This window comes from Micromesistius poutassou (genome assembly GCF_964030765.1).
Source record: "Micromesistius poutassou genome assembly, chromosome: 20".
NCBI classification, from domain to species: Eukaryota; Metazoa; Chordata; class Actinopteri; order Gadiformes; family Gadidae; genus Micromesistius; species Micromesistius poutassou.
Genome location: NC_140290.1, coordinates 2,898,529 through 2,910,909, shown reverse-complemented (window position 1 = coordinate 2,910,909; position 12,381 = coordinate 2,898,529). Strand labels below are relative to the sequence as shown.

At 47.2% G+C, this 12,381-nt stretch overlaps 1 protein-coding gene across 1 annotated transcript; it reads right to left on the bottom strand.

Moving 5' to 3' along the window:
- Window positions 1-4,137: 4,137 nt before the first annotated feature.
- LOC311364859 (ras-related protein Rab-25-like) lies at window positions 4,138-11,256 on the bottom strand. The gene is made up of 5 exons (XM_084484348.1): window positions 11,006-11,256; window positions 10,233-10,428; window positions 6,811-7,004; window positions 5,031-5,111; window positions 4,138-4,547 (listed from the first exon to the last, which is right to left on the bottom strand). The coding sequence occupies exons 1-5, from the start codon at window positions 11,040-11,042 to the stop codon at window positions 4,432-4,434; spliced, it is 624 nt and encodes a 207-aa protein (XP_084340474.1). The 5' UTR covers window positions 11,043-11,256; the 3' UTR covers window positions 4,138-4,431.
- Window positions 11,257-12,381: the final 1,125 nt, after the last annotated feature.

The window sequence follows — 12,381 nt, the reverse complement described above, 5'->3', positions numbered from 1 at the left end:
CACCTACCACCTACCACCTACCATCTACCACCTACCATCTACCACCTACCATCTACCACCTACCACCTACCACCTACCATCTACCACCCTCTCACCATCTCACCACCTACCATCTACCACCTACCACCACCTACCATCTACCACCTACCACCTACCATCTACCACCCTCTCACCATCTCACCCTCTCACCATCTCACCATCTCACCCTCTCACCATCTCCTCACCATCTCACCATCTCCTCAGCCGAAGCCCCTCTGAGCTCTGCCAGGTATTTTGGAGCACACCACACAACCCCTAATCACATGTTGTTGGAGATGGAGAACAACATAGGCATCCTCTTACATTTAAATTGCTATTTTGCACTGACAATTCAGGACCCCCCACCCCCCCCACTCATCTAATCACAGAGGAGAACGAGTGGCTCGCCCGCTAACTCAGATGTATTCATATTCATGCAGGCAGCAATACCCCCAAAGTCACAAAAAACACATTTAGGCTTCAACCTCACCTTGCCCACAAATGACCAACCAGGTCCCAATGGAGTTGGTGTGTATCTGTTGAACTGTGCACAAGTGTGTGTGTGTGTGTGTGTGTGTGTGTGTGTGTGTGTGTGTGTGTGTGTGTGTGTGTGTGTGCGTGTGCATTATCCAGTGTAGAGAGACTCTAGTAAGACTCTTCAGTATGGGTCACAGAGTTCTGGGTGTGTGTTTGACACACACACACACACACGCACGCACACACACACACACAAAAACAAAAGAAGCCATAAAAAACACTAAACCTGACCACACCCTTTTTTTTAAGTAGAGCACAGAGAGAGAACTGTGTCGTTGTTGCTTAGCTACATTACACCACCTATGTTGGTGTGTGTATGTGAGTGTGTGTGTGTGTGTGTGTGTGTGTGTGTGTGTGTGTGTGTGTGAGAGTTATGTGCAGGTGCGCACCAGTCCAGGTGTTGCCTGCTCTCTTGTTCCCAATGCGGTTGGTGACACGTGGCACAGAGAGAGAGAGAGAGAGAGAGACAGAGAGAGAGAGAGAGAGAGAGAGAGAGAGAGAGAGAGAGAGAGAGAGACAGAGAGAGAGAGAGAGAGAGAGAGAGAGAGAGAGAGAGAGAGAGAGAGGAAGAGAGAGAGAGCGAGAGAGAGAGAGAGAGAGAGAGAGAGAAAAGAGCGGGGGAGAGAGAAGAGAGAGCAAGCAAGAGAGTTTGGATGAGAAAGCCTCTCTGTGTCTGGGGATGAACCAGAATGTGAAAAGTGAGGACGAGCTCAAAAGATGTATAGAAGATGTATAGGCTCCGCCCCTCGAGTTGGGCTGTTCTCATCACTCGGTGCCAGACCCTACAGCTTTATAGATGTGGCTCTGGATTACCAGGCTAGGGATTCATCATACCTAGGCCACACACACACACACACACACACACACATACACACATATACACACACATACACACACACGCACGCACGCACACAGGGGCGGAGCTATGGGCGGGGCCAGCGGGGCCGCCACCCCTGGGCCCCTCCGCTGTGTCACAGGGGGCCCCTCCCCCCTCTCAACAACGAGCGAGAGAACGGTAAACTGCGTAGATCGGTGTTACTCTAAAGATAACGTCCACATGCAGGACTTTAGGTTATTTTAGTCAACATTTAGAAAAAGAAAATCTGTGAGATGAAATCCCTGAAAAAATCTTTAATTAATAAATTAGGAATAAATTAGTGATCTAATTTTGTTAAATTTGTTTATCTTTGTCGTTGCTTTTCGTATTTAATCAAATAAATTCATGGTATGGTACCCAAATGCATGATGGGTACTGTATCTGCTATCATTATCATTATCATTATCTATCTATCTATCTCTATCTGCTCGGTGAGCATCATGTGAGTCGTAACAGACTGTAGCTGCTGCTCACTGACCACATGAACCACTGGTGGCCATGGTGTCGACTGAGAGTGAACCAGCACAAAATATACAGACTAGAGTATAGATTATAAAAGTAAATATATATATATATAAAATCCATAAAATAAAACAGTTTAAGGCTTATTATATTATGCCCCAGCCAGGCCTTCTAATCTGTTATATGTTGTCCTTAGAGTTCTTAGAACTTCTGATCTCTTAAAACTAATTTGTTAAATATTTTTGTTGGACTAGCGTACTATAGGCCTGTATTTCAGATGTGGTTCAGTAGTGTGTATGTGGCTTTATTTTGTTGGGATCTTTGTAATATATGTTTATAGTTTAGCCTAACGGAGCCACTTAAGCCAGCTCAACTAGCTGCCGGTCGCTAGCCTGGATTAAAGTGGAGGGTGGGCACCAGGAGGTAAACTCTAGTAGTGAGAATAGCCTTAGTGTACCTGAGAGGAGACAGACTACTGCTGATGAGTTTAATGACGGCCTACAGTGTTCACTCTTCTCACTGGCATAGACCGCAGACAGGCAGTGTGTGTGTGTGTGTGTGTGCGTGTGTGTGTGTGTGTGTGTGTGTGTTGGGGGGGGCCTTGACCCATTTCTGCCCCAGGGCCCTGTGTGAAGTTTTTCCGCCACTGCACACACAGACAGAGACACGCAAATACACACACACACACACACACACACACACACACACACACCTAGACGGACACAGAGACGCACACACCTACTGCACATGTGTGAGCCAGAGACTGTATCTGTCAGGAAGATGTCGGAAAGGAGCGACATCTGAGCCCCGTCCAGGGGGCGAAAACTTTCTTTTCCCTCCGGTTTCCTTGGCAACGTTTCAGGAATTTACCCGTAAAGACGGACTCATTGCAAAAACTCGTCTAGCAGTAGAAACGCTGTAGTACATATTCCAGGCCTCTATGTGGCGCTGGTTCACCACCAAAAAAGAAGAATACGAGGCGGAGCGTGGCATCAAGCCTGCACTGTATACCAACATACAGTCCAGGAGGAGAAACACAACAACAACAGCAGCAGCTGTTAAACCTTGTCGATTGAGAAGAAAATACTTTTTAATGTACTGTTAGTAATTAAATGTACCAAGGGGCTGTATTTAAAGCTACAAAAAGAATACAAATCAAACAAAACAAATTAGACGGAAATCTAACGTTGCCACCTGGTGGGGGGGGGGGGCGATGACGTCATGGTTTGTGTACCGGGCGTCCACACGAATCCCAACCCCAAAGCGCAGGGGGCCGCTTGTCTCTTTTCCCCCTGGGACCCGGTTTCAAAGGAGTGTGTTTTCGGACGCCAAAAACGCCGGATCCGTCTGGACGGTCGGCCCAAGACCTCTGTGTGGTGACCCAGACCTCTGTGTGGTGACCCAGACCTCTGTGTGGTGACCCAGACCTCTGTGTGGTGACCCAGACATCGTGTTCGTGTAGACGGGGCATTCTGAGATCTAACATTCTCACACGAGCTGCACGGCGCCGTACATAAAAAAAAAACAATCGCCTGCAGATCTTCTTTTTGCCTCTGCTGCCGCCGTAACACAATGAGGTCCGCAATGAGTCGTTGCTTTGCAGTCTCTCATAAATCTTCAAAGGAAAGCGATGAGGAAGGCGTGGCTAACAACAGCACGTACCGAGGGAATTCAAAAGTGCATGAAAGCCACCACAGATAAAGATGAGTTCACACCTGCCTGAAAACACACGTTATTGTGGCACATTGATGCTCTAGATGAAAACTGAAGAGGTTAATGTTAAGCCAGCTAACATAGCCTACACCTTATTGGCTGCTCTATTATTTGCTGTAGGGTACTTCTGTTCCAGTCATTAATTTAGGTGTGTGGGAATCGCTCGCTTTGTTTAAAAAACAATTTTATCAGGACTTTTAATAGTGTATGCATTAGTTAGTGTGAGTGTTTTTCTCGAGGGTGATTACCTTTCCAAACGCAGCTGGACCTTGAACTCCTTTATGATGTGCGTGGCTCTTTCCAAGCCTCTACTGACACCTACAGGCCACGGTCAACAGTTTAAGACGCTGTTGAAAAGGGGTTGTAAGGCCCACCTTGTATCAAGCTCACCTCAAATGACTCAATTACTCCAGTGTGGATACCTGTCGTCATTAGAGATGTACAGAGACTAGAGAAAAAATAAAAAGCTTTTTTTTTATTAGATCAATTTATCCTACTGGATTAGAAACATAAATGTGAATAAAATAACGGAGAGAAAATATTGTAGCGTCATCAGAAGCATTTACAACCATTAACTGCAATATTACCACCTTACCACCTCCTTACCACCTCTGTTTAACATTTAGGTCATCATATATTAAATACATATTCATTTCTGCACTTTAGAGCAACCACATCTTTAGCTTTGGGTCCAAATCGTACCGACGATCAGTTGACTTTGGGCACGCAGTCGATTGACCTTGAGGGCTGAACATGATGATGGTGATGATGATGATGATGATGATGATGATGATGACATGTCACCAGAGACCCCGGGGGGTCTTTCAGAGGTTCCTACAGCAGGTTCTGCCCTCGTCCTTGGGCTCGTGGGGGTTGGACAGCGTCACGGCGGAGATGGAGCCCCGAGTCACCTCTTTACTGGCCACCTTCTTATGGATCGCTGGAGGGAGACACACACACACACACACACACACACACACACACACAGGCATCAGGAGAGGATCCCACACACACACACACACACACACATGCATCAGGAGAGGACCCCACACACACACACACACACACACACACACACACACACACACACACACACACACACACAGGCATCAGGAGAGGATCCCACACACACACACACACACAGGCATCAGGAGAGGACCCCACACACACACACACACACACACACACACACACACACACACACACACACACACACACACACACACACACACACACACACACACACACACACACACACACACACACCTTCTTATGGATCGCTGGAGGGAAACACAGGCATCAGGAGAGGATCCCACACACACACACACTCACACACACACACTCACACACACACACACACACACACACACCCCTGTGGCCTGGTGAAACAGGGCTCATAGCTTGGTGCAGGTACAGTGCATACCTTTGAGGACCTCGTTGAAAGCAGCCTCGACGTTGGTGGAGTCCAGGGCCGACGTCTCCATGAACATGAGCTCTTTCTTGTCTGGAGATCGGATTAAATATCACAGTTCACTTATTATATAATTAAGTAATAGATCACGACAGGCTGTGGTATGTTCTCATTATACCACAGTTAAGGGGCGTTGTTCGACATTTCAGCACATTTCACTGACTGAAGTGATCTATTGCTTTTATAAAACGGTGACGTAAGTATGGCGAAATGAAAGTCATAGACACCCTCAATTTTGAAAAAGCGAGAAATCAAAGCAATTTTTTTAACGAATACAAAAAAGTAGTCCCTCCTGGCTACCTGCTAAATGTACGGCGGTTGCTATGCAACGCACTGTAGCGTCCTTCAGAAAGAAGGCTAGAGACGGTAGCTCGGTTCGCCCGCAATTTAGCCTACTGTCGAGTTCACTCACCGTGTGCCTATTGCTTTAAACATTTCCACCCTCTCCAGCAATCAACATGTTTTTAGGCTTCAGTGAACTATGCTATTGCTTTTATATGTAAATAAACAACAGTTCAAGTTAGGCGTAGAGTGATACTGAACTCTGTAAACTGAACGGGCGTCATAGCTGTGTGTATACGCTCAATAGACAGTTGGGAACAGTTGGGAACCAATCAGATCGCTTGATTTAAGCCACCCGTTTTATAATTATTATTACGCAAAGCAAAGGATATCTTATAGAATATATATATATATATATAAAATCACATATATATCTTATATATAGAATCACAGTTCCACTGGACGCATGTACCGTCTGTTCCACTCCTGTGTTGATCATATATTGGCTATATACTATACATATAGTACTAAGTAAGTATACTATATATACTATACTTCCTAAACAATAACATTTGATAACATGCACACATACATTGGAATAAAACAACAACAACACAACAGCTCTGCAGACATGAGAGCGCTACTAACTACTAACATGTCTTTAACCTTAACCTTAACCTTAACCTTAACCTTTAGCCTGACCACCACTCAGTGACCAACCAATGAGAGGTGAGGAGTTACACACCTGACCGACCAATGAGAGGGGAGGAGGACACACCTGACCAACCAATGAGAGGTGAGGAGGACGCACCTGACCAACCAATGAGAGGTGAGGAGGACACACCTGACCAACCAATGAGAGGGGAGGAGGACACACCTGACCGACCAATGAGAGGTGAGGAGTTACGCACCTGACCAACCAATGAGAGGTGAGGAGTTACACACCTGACCGACCAATGAGAGGTGAGGAGTTACACACCTGACCAACCAATGAGAGGTGAGGAGTTACTCACCTGACCAACCAATGAGAGGTGAGGAGGACACACCTGACCGACCAATGAGAGGTGAGGAGGACACACCTGACCGACCAATGAGAGGTGAGGAGGACACACCTGACCGACCAATGAGAGGTGAGGAGGACACACCTGACCGACCAATGAGAGGTGAGGAGGACACACCTGACCAACCAATGAGAGGTGAGGAGTTAACGCACCTGACCGACCAATGAGAGGTGAGGAGGACACACCTGACCAACCAATGAGAGGTGAGGAGTTAACGCACCTGACCAACCAATGAGAGGTGAGGAGTTAACGCACCTGACCGACCAATGAGAGGTGAGGAGTTACACACCTGACCAACCAATGAGAGGTGAGGAGGACGCACCTGACCAACCAATGGGAGGTGAGGAGGACACACCTGACCGACCAATGAGAGGTGAGGAGTTACTCACCGGCGAAGTCGCGGGCCTCCTCTGTGGGCACGGTGCGCACGCTGTCCAGGTCGCTCTTGTTGCCCACCAGCATGACCACGATGTGGGGGTCGGCGTGGTCGTACAGCTCCTTCAGCCAGCGCTCGGCGCTCTCGTAGGTCAGGTGCTTGCTGATGTCGTAGACCAGCAGCGCCCCCACGGCCCCCCGGTAGTACCTGGTTCACAGAGCGGGGGAGGAAACCAGGGTCACACGTCACCACACCGGACCATGGACTCAGTGTGGAGAAACATCACGGAACAGCACTAACCCCTCTGTGGTCACGTGCCGTAACATTATTACATATTAATTAGACGCTGTCACGTGTTTTTACCTCAGTGCTGTGACATTACAATGTAATTAATATTACATGTTAATGTAATAAGGACTCTCTTCTGTAAAGCGTTACAGAACCCAGGTCAACAGCCTGATAATTATAAGCTATGTTAACAACATGTGTTCTTGTCTGTATATGGTGTGTGTGTGTGTGTGTGCGTGTGTGTGTGTGTGTGTGTGTGTGTGTTTATATGGGGTGTGTTTGTGTGTGTGCATCTGTATGTGTATATGTACGTGTGCGTGCATGTGTGTGTATATGTACTAAAGAAAATATTATTAATTACTTTCTGCCCCTATAAAACCTGCTAAATTAACTTTCATAATTAGTATAACGTTACAATAATTACTTCAAAGGTTTAAGTTGCAAACACGATAATTATATGAAAGAATTTGGGAATTTTTGGATGAAAAGAGTAGATTTGCTAGTAATGTCTACAAGGTTTTAAGACACTGAACCTTAAGATAAAAAGTGAAAGTACATCATTATTTTCCCGAAAGTGTATACGTGAGGTGCCTCAGGAGTTTGGTCCATTTAAATAGCTTTTACCACTTCCAAGCGTGGGAAACTAAAGGCTGAGTGCTGTAAACAACAAACAGTCTCTTAGGAACACGTGAACTGCTCCTAGATTAAAATGAGTCTCTTCAGACTGGTGCAATCTGACAGTGAAAGGACACGTTTAAATAAGGTCCTACGAATATGTGAAGCAATTGGAAATCCATTTGAAGAAGATATTCTAAAAGAACCCCCCAACAGTTCTCCTGATCTCAGGGGCCCTCATCCTGGGGCCCCTCTAGGCAAAACCACGCAAGGGAAAGGCTGGTAGCAAAGGTTCAAATCGGCCCAAGCATTTATGACTGCAGTTCACTTATCCCACCAGCAGGTGTCGGCTATCGTTACGTTACTGACCAAGAAAAATGGTAGCGCTACCTTTCAGAGTCAGTGTAGAGTCAGAGTCAGTGTCTAAAACATACGAACGGTCCAGCTGATGTACATCTGCAGTTGCTTTAATCTCGATGCAACAGTCATTACGTGCAATTAAACATAACACTCTATTCTTGTTAATACCAAAGGTAGGACTTTGTGAACCGTTAAAGGGCCCCTATTTCACCACCAGGTGTGAGCTCCGTTAGCCATTACAAGCCATTTGAATCTGCCTTTTCCTTGACATAAGTGGGCGTTGTACACTTATGTCAATACATAAGTTGTTACCTTTTAATCGTTTAATCGTCTTTGTTTTCTGTTCCGTGTAGTGTCTTGCCACCCTGCTTTTCCTCAGTGTTGTCTATATGTTGACCTTTGTGCTTGGGTCAGCCGCCCCACCTGCCTCAGAGTCAATCTAGATGTTAACCCTTTCTCTGGGTACCACCCCACCTGCCTCAGAGTATCTAGATGTTAACCTTTGCTTTTTGGTAAACCGGTCACAAGGGAGAAGGCAGGGCCGCATTAAGAGATTTTGAGGCCTGGGGCAATTGACCAGGAGGAGGCCCCTTATATCGCTCCAACGCACATGACACGCACACAAACCCTCCTGCCATGACATCCACGGACATGACATGTCATGTCATGCATGACATGACATGACATGCATGACATGCTTCCAATCCAACCAGAATAACCAGTGAGTGAAAATGAGTGAAAGAGGATGATCCTCCAAAATAGTTTACAAAAACCGATCCCCACTGCCAGTGGACGGGCGTACGCGAGCCATTCTCTAGGAACCTTTTCTCCGTTCCGCAGTATGCGGGTGAACAATGCTTTGCTTAAACATGGTTTCTGACTTTTGTACGTCCTTTGTGAAGCTATAAGACCCAGTGGGACCACAGCTCCTCGTTAAACTCTCCCCAACACGCAGCATCAGTAGATGTTCCTTTCTCTACCACAGCCTCTGCATCAGCGCTGTCCAGGTCCTCTGGTTCGTCTCACTGTGGTGGTGAACTAGTACCTGGCTCTGGCTCTTCTCCAGCAGCATCAGTCAGCCAAGCTTGTACTGCTAGTAAGACTAGTCATGGCACTGGCAGTTGGTTGGCTAGTGGTGGTAGATGGTGGTAGTCAGCGGCGGGCTGACTAGCCGGCGGATTTGTGGCAGCGCTCTAATTTTCTATTTTGGGCCCCACTCTCGTGCTTTCATTGACAGGACAAATTATTTCTGTGCTGACTCTGAATTCTTTTAACGTTATTCCGTTGACTTGCTCAAAATGAGCCCCCCTGGTGGCGAGGCCCGGGGCTGCAGCCCTTGAACCATTCTCTTAATCCGGCCCTGATGACCTCATTACCTGATTAGATTATTGACATCTGCGATGTGGGGAGGATGGGAAACTGTTTAAATAGCTCAGTCTAACTTTATTCTGGACTCACTCTGCTGGACAGGAGTCTAATGTATCCATGCATTAAACCTAGGTTTATTCACTACAACTATTGCTAGATGCTTTTTGCATTCATAAATCTCATCTGTCCGAGACACAATCTCTCTTAAAGGAGATTGCCACGACAGCGTCCATGGAGATGTTGCGCTGAACGAGCTGGTAGACAGAGGTGACTACGTCTCATCAGGAGGAGTCGTGGGGTCAGGATCGATGGATCAAGGATATCTTCATTGATCATAAATTAAAATAAAAATATTTTTAAATATATGAAATATAAATGTACAGAGTCATGACTCATGGAGTTGACGGTTGCAGTAACACAGACCGCAGTCACTCAGTTACCACAAGGCCTTATTTTGAGCCAGGAAAAACCCTGTGTGTGTGTGTGTGTGTGTGTGTGTGTGTGTGTGTGATATGTGTGTTGGTGTGTGTGCGTGCGTGCGTGCATGTGTATGCGTGCGTGCGTGCGTGCGTGCGTGCGTGCGTGCGTGCGTGTGTATGCGTATGTGCGTGTGTATGCGTGCGTGCGTGTGTATGCGTATGTGCGTGTGTGCATGCGTGCGTGCGTGCGTGTGCGTGCGTGTGTATGCGTGCGTGCGTGCGTGTGTATGCGTATGTGCATGCGTGCATGCGTGCGTGCGTGCGTGCGTGTGTATGCGTATGTGTGTGCGCGTGCGTGCGCGCGTGTGCGTGCGTGTGTACCCACGCGGAGGTGATGGCCCGGTAGCGCTCCAGGCCGGCCGTGTCCCAGATCTGGGCCTTGATGGTGTTGGTGTCGAGCTGCACCGTGCGCGTGCTGAACTCCACCCCGATGGTGGTGCGGCTGTCGTGGTTGAACTCGTTCTTGGTGAAACGAGACAGCATGTTGCTCTTGCCCACACCAGACTCGCCGATCAGAACCACTGGGGGACGAGAGCAGACGCTGACACACCGACCTGTCTGGGCATGAGCCGCCCCGCCGGCCCAACCCTTCAGTTGTCTATTAACCCCAGAGGAGCCGTCCGCACTGCCCGCTGTTGACTCGGTGACGTCACACAGCGCAGCCCGGCTGCACGCGGCCGCTGGTGTTCCACTGAACTCCTGCTGGAATGTGAGGATCGAGGATCGAACCGAGTCGAGTACTATCAAGTACTGAAGTGCTACCAAGTACTGAAGTACTATCAAGTACTGAAGCCAGAAGAAGCTAATCTCACACAACAGTCACACTTCCCCCTATCGACTTGCAACACATCTAGAACTTAAATACTGCATCAGCTGGTCAGGAGCCAAATAGTTAATACATTGTTACTTCCTCCTTTCCAATCCCCTCCCTGCTCTTGGCATTCTCTCAGAAATCTCAACGGTTCCTTTTGGCTACGACAACGACAATGGAAGGTCTTAAAAGCTGGCTCTGTTCTCTTTCTCTTTCAAAAATAACTTGAAACAACGGCCGTCAAAAATAGAAAGATTATCAACTTAACAACGACAGATATCACTCACCTTTGAAGACAAAGTTGTAGGAATCATCGGAACCCATGCTGTGTTCAGCGTCCGCAAGGATTCACCTTCACAGTCGATTAGCCCCCGAGCCGGGAAACACCATCAGATCCCCAGCGTAGAAGGACAGAGCGCCAGGAGAGAGCCAACGTACACCACACTGAGCTCCGTCTCCTCTCTCTGGCCTACACAACCGGGTGCAGTGGATTCATGACAACGTAGTGAGGAAGTGAAGGAGGAAAGAAACTGGTTGAGCCTGACCCTCCCTCCTTCCCTCATGTGTGGATAGGGGCAGAGCGAGCAGCCACCACCAGCCAGGGCCTCGGACAGGAGTTCCTGGTGCATAACAACCCCCCCCCGATCAGGTGACAACGCGGGGAGGGGGAGGGGGAGGACAGCAGGTGGAACAGGTAGAACCACTCACACACACACAGACAGGCTCCACCCCACCCGGTTATCCTGCTCCACCGCTCTCCGTTTGTCCCGCTGAATGACACCCAACACTGGGAGCGGAGAACAAAGGGAACCATTTGAATGTCACCGGGGAGCCTGGAGGCCAGAAGGGAGTGGCTCAACACCGACCGCTCCTACAGGCGCGTGCCGACTGTCACAGCAGCGTCAAACGAGGATCGTTCAGCGTTATCACAGAGCGCTTCATGTTGTCAATGTAAAAAAAATAAAACACAAATGATCACCACGTCTTCCACCAAGAAGGGCGGAGGTCATACTGGGATATTCAGAGGAGTTTCCAATTTGTCACACTTTGTTCAATAAATGTGACGTGAAACAGCCTGGAAAACAAGAAGCCTACAGACAATACAGACCAACGCGAGGGTGTAGCAAGCATTATGGAGGCGTGGGTGTAAATCAATGTAATCAATGATGACTGATTTTTATCTACCACTTTATAGAACACAATATGAATGTGATCTACATTCTGACAGTACACATGCATGTTCATGTTCATTTCAAACATTTTGGCAACATTTTCACAAAACTAAATTGCGTGGGCACATCCACTACGCAATACACAGAGGTGTTAATAATATATGATATTGATAATTAAGGCTAAGATTCAATGTTCAGAGCCCATTGAGAATCGTTTTTACTCATTTTACAATGGTTTAATTTATAGTTTTTTGTATTGTTTTTCACATTGGCGTTGATTAACTACATGTTTGGTCGTAATAGCAGCATCACCATCATTATTAGGTCTTAAATCTGAGGCTACAAAAATATTGCTAATTAAAAATAGCCCCAGATTGAGTCAACTTCATTTAGTTAGAGCATGAGAGAGAGAGAGAGAGAGAGAGAGAGAGAGAGAGAGAGAGAGAGAGAGAGAGAGAATATTCTAATAAACTTGTGAAAAAGTTTTTCTC